The sequence below is a fragment of the Mchenga conophoros genome, linkage group LG4 (assembly GCF_057382185.1).
Source record: "Mchenga conophoros isolate Kocher_MC1m ecotype Shallow Benthic linkage group LG4, M_conophoros_male_GT1.1, whole genome shotgun sequence".
In the NCBI taxonomy this organism is placed as follows: Eukaryota; Metazoa; Chordata; class Actinopteri; order Cichliformes; family Cichlidae; genus Mchenga; species Mchenga conophoros.
This window is the reverse complement of record NC_140529.1, coordinates 11,343,453-11,360,234: the sequence shown is the minus strand read 5'-3', so window position 1 is coordinate 11,360,234 and position 16,782 is coordinate 11,343,453. Positions and strand designations below refer to the sequence as shown.

The window sequence follows — 16,782 nt, the reverse complement described above, 5'->3', positions numbered from 1 at the left end:
GGCCCAACAGGGGCTACGCATCGATAGTAGAAACATTGATCGGCAACCCTTTGATTGGTCGGCGAAAATGTCGAAGGAGCGCACTCGGTATTCTTCGGCAGCAGAGCAAGAACTCTTGAGTGAGGGATTTTAGGAGTTTCAGAGTCTAATTAAAACGCAAGGGAACACTGCAAAGGCTGCAAAAGCAAGGAGAGAGGGCTGGCAGAAAGTTGCTGACAAATTAAACTCGTAAGTAATTTAATAATAACAATAATAATGGAGTGGATCTATATAGCGCTCTTCAAGGCACCCAAAGCGTTTTACAATGCCACTATTCAGTCACTCTCACATTCACACACTGGTAGCTGTCACAGCTGCCCTGGGACAGAAGCCAGGCTGCCATATCGCGCCATCGGCCCCTCTGGCCAACACCAGTAGGTGGTAGGATAGATTTATCATATCACACTATATTATCCAATATTATATTACATTATATTATATTACATTATGTTATATTATATCCCCTTTCACATTAGAGCCACAACAGGACCCACTAGAACATGGGAACAAGTAAAAGTGAAATATAAGAATATTCTACAGAATGGTAATATTGATCACTTATATTGCTTTTAGTCTCTTGGAAAGAGACCCTGAAATAATCTGTTTGTTTGTTTATAACAGCAACCAAGAAAAGGGGCAGCGCAAAAAAAGACAGGTGGTGGTCCTGCACCCCCTCGTCAACAAGTTGGTTAAGTGAATAATACCCTCACGGGAAAATCGATATCTCTCTATGAGCACACTGTCGCGCTGAGCTAAAGGATCCTGTCTGTCCCGCAATATACGCTGAATTCTGAGGACTCTCCTTATCAATCTTGCACCTTCCGCAATGGGTTGCTCGCGTATACGGACAGGACATGGCTGCAACAGGCTTCCCAAATCCACCTTCGCTTTTATAGCCGTGGTCTCTCATCTTGATTACACTTAGTAAATTGCAATTACTACTCTGAAATCTGAATTACATCTGTAATAATCACATACATGTAATAGAATGTTAATAGTACATTTCCCTTTTTTAGGAAATGACCTGTATGTATCTGTGTGACATCAATAAAAGGATCAAGTGCTGCATTATCTTTAGTTACATTGATGTTATTTATTTATGGTACAACAGTGGTAAAATATCGCTGTTGCTTTCGTATACATGAAGCGGAAATACCTGAGTGGCCGCGATCTAATCCTGTTTACATAAAGTAAACCTGCTCCCGAGCAGGTTACGGCTCTGTTGCTATGACAGCAAGTCCCGGATGGGCTTCGAAGAACCGAACGATCCAGGATCACGCGAAATCGTCAACAGTCAAATCCGGCTAATTTACTTAGCGAGGTACGAAGAACGGGCCCCTGGTCTCCAGCACACCCTCCTCCTCTCTGGGTGCCGGCTCCACTATATATCAGCAAGAAACCTCAAAAGTGTCACGGCTGCCGAGGCGAGCCGTGTGGTGTTGGAGGGAGAAAGGACCCAAAATGCAAGCAGTGGATGATAATGCTAGTGATGTTTATTTACAAAGTGGAGTGGTGGCAAAACAGGCAATGAGGGAGGACAATAAACTAAAGAAACCTAAACTGGGAAAACGAAATAACTAACCTGAGAAGATACCAAAAGGGATGAGAGGCAGAGAGACGCAGATGAGGAACAGGACACCATGCGTGGGACACGGAATAACACAGGCGAACCGGCAACAGGCAGGAGAACACACAGGGCTTAAATACACACACCAGTAATCACGGGATGAGAGACAGGAGGGCAACACAGCTGGGAGAAATCAGAGCTGACGGGACAGGGGAAAAGTAAACTGACACTCACACTCACATCAGACGGAGACCTTCACAATAAAACAGGAAACTCACAGACACAGAACCAGACAAGACAGAACTAAACAGACAGATTCACAAGCAGACAGTGTGACACCATGGACAGAAGGAGGGAACACAGAAAAGTGGGAGCAGGCAGGCAAAGAACAGAAACCTAACAAATGGCAAATCACAACAGAATACATACTCGGAATGAACAAAAGCATAAGGAAACATAAAACACTGAGTCGGCAGGCTCAGGACCATGACAAAAAGTTGATTCTGTGCCCCTGTTCACCAACCTCCCTGGCACTGCCCCTTGGGCTCACTGCACCACCCCTCCACTTCACCTGAGCCAGGGACCACGCCACCACCACAGCCCTTTACTAACAGTACCCAATCTGAGTTTAAAAAAAAATTCATACCACATATAGCCTTTACTAAGGCAAAAACTAACCACAGATCCCACAACCATTTTCTGTACTAGACCATTAATGCTGTAGAACTGAACATTTTAACATGGCAGTTAGAGGTGGGCAGAGCTATCCAAAATAAATAGTATTGATAACAACCCTGATATTCATATTACATCAATACTAGCACGACAGAATTAATACTTTGTTTCTGTCCTCTTAGTTCAGTTTGTAGCACAATGAATTGTGTTATTTTTGAATGTATTTTTTGGGGAAATGAAAAATCCAAAAACTTTTGATTTGATTGCTTTTGATTTTGAAAACTTTTGAAAAAAATATCTTCAGCATGTTTCAGTGCGTGGTGTATCCCCTGAACAGAGGAAATAAGATAATGAGATTTGATTATGGAATCAAGAGGTACAGGAAAGTATTCAAAGCAAGAGGCTAGCAAAGAAAAAGTAGGAGATGAACAAAGTAGACGGGAGTATTATGAGGGTAGGCATACAACAAAGCGAGGTGGCAAAAGCAAAAAAAAAAAAAAAATTATAGTGAATTGTATATGAGACAAGCTTAAAAGGACTTATAAGTTAGCTAGGCAGAGCTGAAAAGGATGTGCAGGATAGAGATGGTAATGTGAACAAATGAAGAGAGTGTGTTAATAAGACGGTACATGTACATGCCCACACTACAGATGATTACTGGATTTTTGAAAAGGATGCACAGGCTGTGGTGAACAAATATTTCAAGTAGAGGGAGGTCATAAGGGTTAAGTATAAGTTTGGAGGAAGGTGTCTGCAGATGGACTAAAACTTATACCAATGCTAAAATTTGTAAGAGATAGGAGATTGCAATGTTGTATCACGGAAGAATGCAGCTAGGACGACTTTGGAAGTAAAAAAGAGGAAGTGAGTGAAGGCATGATGAAGGCAAGATGTCTAGGAGAGAGGGCAGTGAACCTTTTACCTACAGGGAGAGAGCGCTGATAAACCACAGCATTAAGCAATGGGAAAGAGCTGTTGAAGCTGGGTTAAGATGAGAGGTGATGATCAGCGAGCAGCAGTATGGCTGTCAAGAAAGAGAAAATTGCATCAACGAGCAGTTCTGATCTTGAGGAATTGGCAGAAGTATGTGAGGGTAGTACAGAATGTATATCTTGAAGACAAGATGATGGTGAGGTGTGCAGTAGGAGTGAGAGATAGGTTCAAGCTGCGGATGGGATTCGATCAGGGATCTGCCCTGAGCCTCTTCTTGTTTTCAGTGGTGATGGACAAACAGAAAGATAAAGTCAGCCACTTCACTGACTATAATTTTTGCAGTTGACATTGTGATCTGTAATGGGAGTAGAGAGCAGGTGAAAGAGAGCCGAAAATGTGGAGCTGTGTGCTGGACAGAAGAGGAATGAAGTCAGAGAAGTAAGACAGAATACATGTGTGTGAATGACAGGGACACAGGTGTAACAGTGAAGCCCCATAGAGTAGAAGCAGTGAAGATGGATGACTTCACTTCACAACCATTCTACTAACAGTTTGCTTATTTATTGATTCTGCCTTATATGTACCTCTTTTCTCCTCTGTTTGGGGACTTTATGAAAATCATGGCCAAGCCCTGCCTCCCACCTGTCTTGCCCACTTTCATTCCACTTGCTGGAAAAAAATACCCTGTCACTATTCTGTGAAAAGACAGAAAAGTGATCAGAATCCTCCTGATATTCTTTTAGTGGGATCTATTCTGCATCCTCTGGATGCACAACAGATATCTTTAAGTACGCTCACTCACAGTTTCAGTGGTTTACCTACCTGCTCATTGAACCTGAAACCTCTCTACAAAGACTTTCAGTTCCATACATGCCTATTAGTATTCCAAGGTAATATTTCTGAACTCGGCTGCGAAAACTTTAAACAGGAATTAAAGTGCAGTAAACTTCTTGATATGTCCTGCATTTGAGTGCATTTAGGCAACCTTGACTGAATTATCTGGTTGCTATGAATTCGGGAGACAGTAGGTACTGTACACGAGACCCTCTCCCAGTAAGAAATCATGCTGGGAAGCCATGAACAGGCCTTAAGACAACTCATAGAATTGCAACAAAATAATCAGCAGCAAATTTGACAAATTACAGGTATGAGCCAATGCACCAACATTAACCAAAGCACTTGCTTCCCCCAACAACAGCAACTGTTCCCACTTACTAATGGAAACCTCCATTTACATCTAGTACACCTCGAAAACCCTCCATGCCACATCCAGAGTCCTTCAGTGTTGAGCTGGAAAAATATAAAGAATTCATCTTTGCTCATTTGTTTAAAGATTATGCTTTAAATTATTCCAAGTCTATGTTGTAAGTTTAGAGAAAGAGCTTTGAATTGGGCCAAAGCTAAAATTAACAAAGAACCGAGCAGTGACTTACACTAGGTTTGTAAGGATTTCTGATTCAATTCAATTTTAATTTTATTTATACAGCGCCAAATCACAACATCAGTCGCCTCAAGGCGCTTTAGCACTTAACATAACTAAGGGAGGATTCAGGGTCACCTGATCCAGCCCTAACTATATGCTTTAGCAAAAAGGAAAGTTTGAAGCCTAATCTTAAAAATAGAGATAGTGTCTGTCTCCTGAATCCAAACTGGAAGCTGGTTCCACAGAAGAGGGGCCTGAAAACTGAAGGCTCTGCCTCCCATTCTACTTTTAAATACTCTAGGAACAACAAGTAGGCCTGCAGAGCGAGAGCGAAGTGCTCTAATAGGGTGATATGGTACTATAAGGTCATTAAGATAAGATGGGGCCTGATTATTTAAGACCTTGTATGTTAGGAACAGGATTTTGAATTCAATTCTGGATTTAACAGGAACCAGTGAAGGGAAGCCAATACAAGAGAAATCTGCTCTCTCTTTCTAGTCCCTGTCAGTACTCTTGCTGCAGCATTTTGGATTAGCTGAAGGCTTTTCAGTGAGTTTTTAGGACTTCATGATAATAATGAATTACAGTAGTCCAGCCTGGAAGTAATAAATGCATGAACTAGTTTTTCGGCGTCACTCTGAGACAGGATATTTCTCATTTTAGAGATGTTGCGCAAATGGAAGAAAGCAGTCTTACATATTTGTTTAATATGTGCATTGAAGGACATATCCTGGTTAAAAATGACTCCAAGGTTCTTCACAGCGTTACTGGAGGCCAAGGTAATGCCATCCAGAGTAAGAATCTGGTTAGATACCATATTTCTAAGCTTTTCAGGGCCGAGTACAATAACCTCAGTTTAATCTGAATTAAGAAGCAGAAAGTTAGCAGCCATCCAGGTCTTTATGTCTTTAAGACATTCCTGCTGTTTAAATCAGCCTATAATTCCAGATGACGCCTCCTGCAAGCTTTTGCACAGTGCACAGTGCACCAGACTACTTTTCATATTTCTGACTTACCTTTTCCCAAATGTGGGGAGCACAGTGTACTGAGTGTACTGTTTCAGCAAAGTCTAAATGATCAAACAAGGGAACTTACCTCTAAACATAAAACCAACACTGCTTATTCTTCCATCTCTTAAATCATAAAAATAGATAACTGTCTAAGGGAATGAAGAGCGTAAAAGGATATATTTCAAAGTGAGGGCGCTCCTTATTTCTGGTCCTGGAGTCTAGAAAACTGGAGACATGCAAATAGGAAGGTAAGCAAACACCCATGTCTGAGTTGGCCCCTAAGTCAATGGGTGGGCCTTGTTATATCAGGATTTTGTTGGGACAACTTTTATGTAGAATTAGAGCCACTGTCTGCTTACGATGATGATTATGTACATAAAAGTGAGCTAGGCCTTTAAGATAACAGTAAATAAACCATTACTTAAAAAACTCACTTGACACAGCTATCTTAGCTAATTATAGGCCAATCTCCAGCCTTCCTTTTATCTAAAAAAATCTGGAAAGAGTAGTTGTAAAAGTGTTAACTGATGATCTGTAGAGGAATGGCTTATTTGAAGAATTTCAGTCAGGTTTAAGAACTCATCACAACACAGAAACAGCTTTAGTGAAGGTGATGTTCTTAAGGCCATTGTCATTAGGTCATTTGATTGTTGGGGTTTCCTCTCTGTTATTGTAGGGTCTTTACCATGTAATATAAAGTGTCTTAAGGGAACTGTTGTTATGATTTGGTGCTATACAAAGAAATCTGAATTAAGTAGTTCAATAACCAACAAAGCCCAGTACATTGCAAAATATGTAAGAAAACTGTTCTCCCTAATAGTGGAAACAAACTTGTTTTAGAAAGTGTACTTTAGAAAGTGTACTTTATTGGTCCCCGTGGGGAAAATCCCTCTCTGCATTTAACCCATTCACTCAGTGAAGCAGTGGGCAGCCACTGGGCGCCCGGGGAGCAGTGTGTAGGGACGGTACCTTGCCCAGGGGTACCTCAGGGTAGCTGTTCAGGGGAATCGAACCTTCCGATCATGGGGCCACCACTCTACCTACTGAGCTATCCCTGTTTTACCACTTGAGTCAATAATATGGTTGAGTACAAAAACAGATGTGTACTACAACATGATATTCATATCTCAGTGAGCTGCGTCAAGCTTAAAATCTGCATTTTCTGTTTCACGACAGTGGCTCTCTTAGCTATACCACTGTGGTAACTAATGGTGAATACATAACATGGTTGAGAGCAAGTAAAGTTTTATTTGTATAGCACATTTCAAGATAAGCATCTCTAATTGTTTCACACTAAAATGCTAGAAGATAAAAACAAAAGTTAACAAAAAGCAAGTGAAAAAAGATGACTTTTTGGGTGTTTTTATGAAAGAGACCACAAGATCCACAGATCTCAAGCTCAGAAGGAGAAAGTTCCAAAGTCTGGGGGTCACTGTTGCAAAAGCTCTGTCTCCTTTAGTTTTCAGCCTCATGTGAAGCACAGTCAGCAGGCCCTGATACCTCAGGGACCTGTATGTGACAAGAAGGATTTAAAATTTGAGTCTAAATTTACCAGGAAGCAAATAAAGAGAAGACAATATAAATTTTAAAGCTTTTAGATCATCCCGATAAGAAAGAATAGCAGTAGTCCAGTCTAGAAGTAATAAATACATAAACTAGGAGCCTCATTTCACTTCTCACTTCTGCTTAGCCCTAGGTACCCAGGTGAGCCCGTCTTCTGGCTATTAACCACAGGCTAATGGACAAACAGGGTCAATCAGGAGCGGAAGCAGCACTTCAGTGTGTAATAGCCACTAACCCTGCTTCTTAGTGCAGTATGCAGGTAATTCTTTGATATGATCAGGTTATAAACCACAGTGGTTTTACTTTATTCAACTCACAAAACCCTGACAGAAAAAAATGTAACCGTTGGCTGGATACACTTAACAAAACCTAGCCAAAAAATCCAAATAACCACCCAAAGATGCCCTTACTGAGGGAACAATTAGTTTTCTTAACCAGCTTGTTGGCTGTGGGGCAATAACAATAGCAAAGTCTTACAGCCAGATGACTGAGGTGGAGGATTCCTGAAACAAACCTAACTTGTGACAGTAAAGATGGGGATGTCCTGGAAGAAAGGCACACCTAACACAACTTGCAGGACTTAACCTCGTAATATTCAACACTATACCAGCCAATCACTGAGGTCCAAGGTTACGGTTAGAATGCATCACAGTCAGACATCAAGACTCTGAATCATGACTGTAAAGATATACTGTTTTTTTGATTAATCTGATATGTCTTAAAAAACCCTAATTCCAAAAAAGTTGGGATGCTGGAAATTGTTAATAAATCAGAATGCAAGGATTTTCAAAATTAATGAACCCATTTTTATTCACATATAGAAAACCTATTTATTCAAAACAGAAATTGAAAACATTAAATGTTATAACTGAGAAAATGCACCATATTAAGAAAAATATTAGCTAATTTTAAATTTGATGTCAGAACACATCTCAAATGTTGGGACAGATCTGGGAACTGATGGAAGAAGTTGCTGGACTTAAAAATGCAACTTTTAAAATGTATTCCACTACAGATTACAGATTACATGCCCCAAAATGTATTTTGTAACGTATTCCGTTATGTTACTCAGTGAGAGTAACGTATTCTGAATACTTTGGATTACTTAATATATTATCATGCTTTTTACAACTACATGAATGTACTATTGCTGTGTGATTTATTACTTTTACTGAAGGTTATTCGCCATACCACTACCAACTAGAGGTTTACACCTTAATATAAATGAGTAACAGTAGGGTGGACATTAGGTAAGGCTGCACTTTTGCAGCGATCGTGTATAGAAAACTATTTTGTGTGTATATAAAACAGGGACCTCTGGCTAATACGTCGGGTTCGTAGCCGAAAACTAGCTTTACTTTGTTGTCTGGGTCAACTTTGCTAGTGAGAGACAGAGAGAGGCGTTGAAAGGCTGCTTATTGTTTTGGAGGAAAACACAAACACAGTGTACAGTCGAGTCTTAATAGCTTACTTACAACTGGGCTACACTGCCCATGAGGCTACATTCTTTAGAGATATGCCTGTAACACTGCCTATTGACTTCATATTAAATCATTTTTTGAACAATAATTAGAAAAACTATTTCTTCACGCCATTATGCGGGCCGCAAGCAGAGGTAACATGGGCCGCAAGATTGAGACACAGGCATTAGAGCCTCTTAATGCCTGTTTTGTTTGGGTTTCCACCGGCGTTAGAGCATAGGCGAACATATGAAACAGGAAAATACTGCAGTGTAATCCATTTATTTCAACAAAGTAACTGTATTCTGAATATCACCTTTTTAAACTGTAACTGTAACGGAATACAGTTACTCATATTTTGTATTTTAATTAAGTAACGCCAGTACATGTATTCCGTTACTCCCCAACACTGCCTTTATATACCTTTTGCAATTGATGATGCCTTTCCAGATGTGGAACCTATCAATTCCACAGGTGCTAATATACCTCCATGCTATCAGACATGCATGCTTTTGACATGTGTGCTGATAACAATCTGTATGATCCATCTCCTCTTTGGTCTGGAGGATGCATTCTCCATGTTTTTCAAAAAGAATTTCAGATTTTGATTTGTCTGACTACAGAATGGTTTTCTGGTTTGTCAGTCTATTTAGTCCATTTTAAATGAATTTGGTCCAGAAGATGATGCTCATATATGGGGGCTTCTTTATATGACAACATTTTAATCTGCACAACAGACGGTCTTCACAGACAATCATTTCTGAAAGCACTCCCGAACCCCTATCAGTTTTCCATTACAGAATCAGTTTTTGTTTGGTTTTTATAGGCCTGAATATCACAAGCATTCAATATAGATTTTTGGTCTTGTTCCTTGTATACAGAGATTTCTCGAGATTTCTAGACTCTTCTGATGTTATTATGTACTGTAGATGACAAGATACTGTATTTCAAGTCATTTTATGTCCTGCAACAAAAGGTTTCCATGAAATCATCAATTTGTAGTCATAGTGTTTTTGCAGACTGGTGAACCTCTTCCCAACATTGCTTTATTTTTTATATTATTTATATTTTATATTTTTTAAAAGTCATGTTGCAGACCTGTGGCTAGTTTGTCAAGCTATTACTTTTTAGTACCACTTACATTTTTAGCCTTTCGTTGTCCCCACCCAAATCTTTTGAGATGTGTTGCTTATATTAAATTTAAAATAAGCTAATATTTTATTAAAATGGTACATTTCCTAAGTTCAGACATTTCATAGGTTTTCTATTTTGAAGCATATCCCGTCTGTCATAGGTCAGGAGATGGCCTATAGTCCTTTTAAGATTACAGCTAGGTTTGTTTAAGCTAAGATTTTTTTTTCTCATCCTGTTCCTTTTGGAAACTTGCAGGAAGGAACACTGTTGAAAAAAAATGGAGCATAAACTCTTCATATCAAACCAAGTTTTGTGTTCACATCCACATTTTCACTACATGCAAGAAATCCATCTTCTCCATTTATTTCAATGTAGTTTCCAGCAACAGCTAGCAGCAAAACAGTTAAAGGTTTCAAAGGTTTACAGCAATGCACAGCTAAGTCATGCTGCAGCTCACATGCACACACTGCTTCTATATTATTTTATAACTTGAACAAGCAAACCCAGCTGTTTACCTCATGTTTGTTTCGACAAAATTCTGAGAAGTCCTCCTTTTTGGAATCTGATAACCCGCTGTTGGAATCTCATGTATTTTGCAGTATTTTTTGTGACCTTTCCTAAATCATTATCAGATATTGATATACTACATATTGATACCTTTAAACCAACCCAAAATGTTGCTTACAGGACAAAAAGTCTGAGATTCAACTCTTGCTTGTGTGAGACGTTATCCAAACATTCTGGAAAAAGGGCCATGGAAAAAAGTGAGAAACAAGATCAGGAGAATCCTTGTCCTTTTTTGTGACATGTACTGTGCACTATAAATTTATGACAATGTAAACGTGGAGTTCTACTGGAATGTGCTGAGACACTGGATGGAGAAGGAAAACACAAAAAATAGCAGCCGCAAGTGAGTCCATCTGGATAAGGGTGAAAAGAATAGGGTAAGAATTTTCATTCCTAAGAACTTTTTGATGATTCCTCAAGCATAACATAATACTGTTAGAGTGGGCATCATTAGCCTCATTCTCCTCTCCTAGATCAATAAATTTATCCTGCTGACCTAGTACCTGCACTTTAAAAAGGTTGGAAGTTGATGGTGTCCACAAATGTTTTATGGCATCGGTGCACTGATCCTTCATCTTCTCTCTTCAGAGGCCCGAGAAGCTTAATTCTCCACTTCTGCTTCTTCTAACAAATGTGTTTCTGCCTCCACAGTTGTGTTTGTCGCATCAGTCTAGTAAACCACTCCAAGGACCTTCTTCATGTGCTCGTAGACCACATAGGAGATGCTGACAGCAGGAATAACTTTGAGGAAGTTGGGCGTGATGCCTCGGTACAGACCTGGCACACCTTCATGAGATATGATGTATTTGAACTGACCCACCATGGTCAGCTTGGGTTTACCCTCAGTAATGGCTGAAAGTAAAAATGAGAACAATGTAAGCTACAGAGAGTAATATATGGACAGACTTATTGCTAAATTGTTCCAATGTTTTGTAGGCCTACAACTGCCTACAATCTATCATTTACATCATATCGCACCCTGTGCCTGCATGCGAGTCCGGATGAGAGCGAGGGGATATGACGCTAGCTGGCCACAGGTGCTGGAGACAGTACCACAGCCCAGCAGGACCAAAACTCCTGGGTCTGCTGAGTTGACACAGTACCTCTGGAGCCAGGCATTCTTCAGGGTCTTAAAGCATGAGCAGTGAAAAATGTTAAGACACTAATAGAGGAGAGCAGTTAAAAGTTAAAAGAAAGAGGAAGAGAAAAAGGAAGGGGAAAGAAATGAACTGAAACGCATACACTGACAACCACTTTGTTAGATAGTCTGTTTAGCTGCTCAATAATGCAAATATGTAATCAGCCAAATATGTCAGGAACACATGGTCAAGATGACCTGTTGAAATTCAGGATGGGGCAGAATGGGGAATTAAGTACTGAATGTGGCATGGTTGTTAGTGCAAGATGGTATGGGGTGGGTTTCTTTAGAATCTACTGGGAGTTTTCTGCACAAAAATCTCTAGGGTTTACAGAGAAGTTAAGTGAGTAAGTGTTACTTCTCTGGGCAAAAATACAATCTGTCTGCCAGAAGTCAAACAAGAATGAGTAGATCAGAAGACGACAATAACTCAAATGACCACCTGTTATATCTACATTATGCGTGCGTGGGAGTACAGTGTTCAGGTGTGGAATCCAAATGCAAGTGGTGAGTATGAGAGATCAAATGGAAAATATTAGGAGCAGAAGGAGAACACAGGTTAGCAATGCATGGAAACAGCAAAACATAGACAACTGAGGTGGCCTGTACTAACAGAGGTTAGCAGAAGAACCGGGTAAGGACAGTTGACAATGCTGGCTTTAAATACCACTGGCTGATTGCTTCAAATCACGAACAGGTGCGGTGAGCTGATGAGGAATCTGCCCAGAGGCGGTGCCATAACCACACATGGCGAGACTCAGCTGGCCCATGAAAGGAACAAACATGCTAATGCTTCTGATCTGAAGTAACTCTTTATACACAGAGAGTGTACAGAAAGCAGTAGTCAAAGTCAAAGTCAAAGTCAACTTTATTTGTCAATTCTGCCACATGTACAGGACATACAGAGAATAGAAATTTCGTTACTCTCAAACCCTAGATGAAATAGCAATGAACATTTAAATATAAGAGAGTGATTAAAAAATGCAAATAAAATAATTAAAAAGTAAAAATTTAAATAAATACAATACAAATTAACAAGAAAGCTATACAATATACAATATACAGTATTCAGGTAAGGGTAAATGACATTGAGTGTAAACCAGGCAGAGTAGTGCTGTGGCCAAACGTTTAGAGAATGAGAAGTGTTGTTTGCTTATTTACAAAGTTTGCTGTTTCAGTGATAGTTGTATATCATATTATATCACTTCAAACAGAGGTGATCCAGTAATGCTGCACTAATGAATTAGACTAACTATTCACTTTAGCTAAAGTTATTAAGTTAGCTAAAGAGTTGGGATGCTGTGTAAGACATAAAGCTAAAATACAAAGGTTTGGACACCGTTTTGCATGTTTCCCTACTGTAGGGGTCTCTGCAAGCATACAGAGGGGGTACTCTGAGAGGGTCCAAGATGACAACTTTGGAATTCTACTAGAAACAGTCGATCATATTTGTTGTCAAAGCTGAATTCAGGGCAAACTACGCTAAATTAGCGTTTTTAGCTAGCAGCTACAATAAGCATAAAAGTTACCGTACGGCTATCATTTGTTAACATGACGCTTGTTCTTATACATGTAATACATTTATTACCAACCTGAGAGTTTATCCGCTGGTCATTCGACATGACGAATGACTTCTGAAGTCTTAATTCAGCTCAAGACGCTGTAGATTCCCGTCAGTAACACTTTCGGTCCGCTAGTAAAACGTAGTTCTATTAATCTGCGCTTGAACCGGAACCGGATGTAAGTTCCAAAAAACTGAATTTTGGAACTGAAATTGAATTGTAGAACTGAAACTGAATGGTGAGAAGTGAAACTGAAAGTATTCGAGAGCTGAATTTTTAAAGGATAAAATGCAGTTTCAAAGCAAATCAATTCATTTTCAAAATATAAAATTCAATTTCAATTTAGTGATGATCATTTTCAAACCATAAATTCAATTTCAAATTAGACTAATTCAAATTCAGTTTTCAAAAGCATTTATTCAAGTTACAATTCAGATTCAATCTGAGCAATTCAAATTCAAATTTAACTTATTCAAATTCAGTTTCTGATGGCACAGATTTCTGCCCATAGTTGAGCCCCAGCTGGACCAGTTTTTGAGTGAGCTGTTGGGGGATTATAGTGTTGAATGCTGAACTGAAATCTATGAACAGCATTCGAACATATGAGTCTTTTTTGTCCAGGTGTGTGAGTGCTGAGTGGAGTGCAGTGGAGATGGCATCATCGGTTGAGCGGTTGGGCCGATACGCAAACTGGAAGGGATCCAGGGAGGGGGGCAGGACAGTCTTGATGTGTTTCATGACTAGTCGTTCGAAGCACTTCATCAGGATGGGAGTAAGTGCAACAGGACGGTAGTCATTAAAGCAGGAGGGAGATGACTTTTTTGGAACCGGAATGATTGTGGTGGCTTTAAAACATGTGGGGACGACAGCCTGGATGAGTGATATGTTGAAGATGTCTGTGAAGACATCAGTGAGTTCCACTGCACAGTCTCTCAGTACACGACCAGGAATGTTGTCAGGACCCGGAGCTTTTCGTGCATTGATCCTGCTGAGGGATCTCCTCACGCTGTCCAGGGACAGAGTCATCACCTGGTCACCAGGAGGGGGTGGGGTCTTCTGTGCAGTGGTGTTGTTTTGGACTTCAAAGCGAGCAAAGAAAGTATTCAGCTCGTTCAGCAGGGGGATAGTGCTATCACAGGTCTGTGGTGGGGGCTTGTAATCTGTGATGGTCTGAATGCCCCGCCACAGGCTCCGTGAGTCTCTGCTGTCTTTGAAGTGATGAGATATTTTCCTGGAGTACTGTCTCTTAGCCTCTCTGATGCCACGGGAAAGGTTGGCCCTAGCTGTCCTCAGGCTCGCCTCGTCTCCATCTCTGAAGGCAACATTCCGAGCTTTCAGCAGCCTGTAGACCTCTCCTGTCATCCATGGTTTTTAATTTGCCCGGACAGTTATGGTTTTCGTGACTGTTACATCCTCAATACACTTGTTGATGTAGGCAGTAACAGTCTCTGCGTACTCCTGGAGGTCAGTGGTGTTGTTATAGGTGGCAGCCTGCTTAAACATGTCCCAGTCTGTGGTGTTAAAGCAGTCCTGTAAAGCCTCTGAAGACCCTTCTGGCCACACTTGTATCCGCTTACGAACCGGTTTGGTGGTTTTAACGAGCGGTCTGTAAGCAGGCATTAGCATGACAGTGATATGGTCTGAGGCGCCGAGGTGGGGGAGGGGAAAAGCTTTGTAGGCTCCTCTCTGGGTGGTGTAAACAGAGTCCAGTGTGTTATTTCCCCTTGTTGGAAAGTCTATGTGTTGTTGTATTTTTGGAAACACGCACTTTAAGTCTGCATGATTGAAATCCCCAGCCAGGATGAGGAAAGCATCAGGATGGGCTGTCTGTTGCTCACTGATGTGCTGGTACAGTTCATTCAGTGCCTCACTCCTGTTGTTGACATTGGAGGAGGGAGGGATGTACACAGCGCACAGTAGTATGGCTGTATATTCCCTCGGTAGATAGAATGGCCGGCACTTAATAACCATAAACTCCAGCACTGGTGAGCAGTGTTTGCAGACCGCAGCAGCATCGCGACACCAGGCATCATTGATGTAAACACAAAGTCCTCCCCCGCGGGTCTTACCTCCCGCGACGATGACTCTGTCAGCACGGTAGCATGTTAGCTGGTCGAGCTGAATGGCGCGGTCCGGGACACTGTCGCTAAGCCATGTTTCCGTGAACACAAAAGCACAGCAGTCCTTTACGTTCCTTTGAGATGAACGTAGCAGTCGGATGTCGTCCAGTTTATTTTCTAGCGAGCGTACGTTGGCCAGAACGATAGAGGGGATGGCGGGTTTGTGTGGGCTAGCCGCTAGCCTAGCTCGGATGCCACCGCGCTTACCCCTCTTCTGCTTCCTCTCACACCGCTTGAGGCGCATCCATTGTGGGCGAAGTGCAGGAGTGGGGGTCGGTGATTGAGTAGGCCTTCGGAGCAGACCCAGATCTTTCAGCTTCTTGATGTCCACAGAGTTTAACTTAAAAAGTTTGTTTCTGCCGATGTCGAGAAGAAGTGTTCGGGCATATCCTCGCTTGCACACAGATAGACGCGACAAAGACTTACAAAAACACTGCAACTTACAGGACGAAAAACACGAAAAAGTAGTTTGTTTGGGAGAGAGAGAAGCCGCTGCGTGTGCACGCGCCGCCATGTTGTTAAAAAAAAAGCCTGGAGTACATACCTCATACACAGCCAAGTCAATGCCAGCATATGGAATGATGCCCATTGTATTGGGCAGGTATCCTCTGTAGAATGCTCGGATACCCTCAGTCTTCAGAATCTGTCTGGCACAGTCAGCCATACCTGAGTACTGTCCGGTCTTCCTTAATGTAAGGCGAGTTTTCAGCACCTATCCAGCATAGGGAATAGAAGAAAAAAACGCATACAAATCCAAAATTAACACAGGAGTAAGTAGAAACAGTAGCAAGAGGTTCTTCTTCAATGAGTCAAAGAAGGTAGAACTGGTCTATGGTTTCTTTAAACACCTATTTTCTAATTCTTCCACTGATACAGTTGTACTTTACGGTAGCATTTCTTCAGTTTAACTAAAGAAGCCTCTTAAATAAGAGGTGAAACGTCTTTTACCAAACATTTTTCTTCTTACTCTGAGCAGAAGCCAGATTTCCTATGCCATGCCTCTCCAGCTGCAAACAAAATACAGAGCTAGCCACCACTACCACCTTTAAGAGGGTTTGACTCCTCTTAACTACTTATGTCCAAACAATAATTTATAAGGGCTAAATGTGTGCTCTCTCCATTAGCCAGGATCAACCATGGCAAACCCTCCTCGCAGTCTCCCCCATTTGATTGCATTAAGTGGGAGTTCCGTGTTTGATGGAAACACCCCGAAGCTCCCCTGACTTTGAGCATGATAGGCTGAAGCCCTGTTAAGCTTGATGTTAAGATGTTTAAGAATTTGGGAGAACAGATTAAAGAAAAAGTTTGAACGATTTTTGGTATATTAAAAATGGAAATAAACTGAGTAAGCCCACACATGTGCCCCTGCAGCGCCATTACTCCAAATTCATGTAATGCCCTAAACTGTCAAATTTGGATGGACTACAACCTTTAATTGACCCTGAAAGAGGCTTCATGCCTATCCCTAAGACAGGGCCAGAGGATCGTGTGAAACTCTCCTGTGACTAAACTGAAGCTCAAAGGAAACATTAATGTTGATCTGAGACTGAAGGGCTTCAAAAACAAAAAACATCTTCAAAGGCCTCCTTAA

At 41.0% G+C, this 16,782-nt stretch overlaps 1 protein-coding gene across 2 annotated transcripts in view; it reads right to left on the bottom strand.

Moving 5' to 3' along the window:
- Positions 1-7,993: 7,993 nt before the first annotated feature.
- Positions 7,994-16,782, bottom strand: part of LOC146575560 (mitochondrial adenyl nucleotide antiporter SLC25A23-like) — a 47,450-nt gene continuing 38,661 nt past the window's right edge. The window contains exons 8-10 of one of the 2 annotated variants that reach the window (XM_085270290.1): positions 15,736-15,903; positions 11,350-11,500; positions 7,994-11,223 (exon numbers count right to left, since the gene is read on the bottom strand). In XM_085270290.1, the coding sequence (XP_085126416.1) occupies positions 11,042-11,223; positions 11,350-11,500; positions 15,736-15,903 (501 nt within the window). In that variant the 3' untranslated portion in view covers positions 7,994-11,041. Of the gene's footprint in view, positions 11,224-11,349; positions 15,904-16,782 lie in introns of those variants that run through there. The other variant, XM_085270289.1, reaches the window with a different exon arrangement.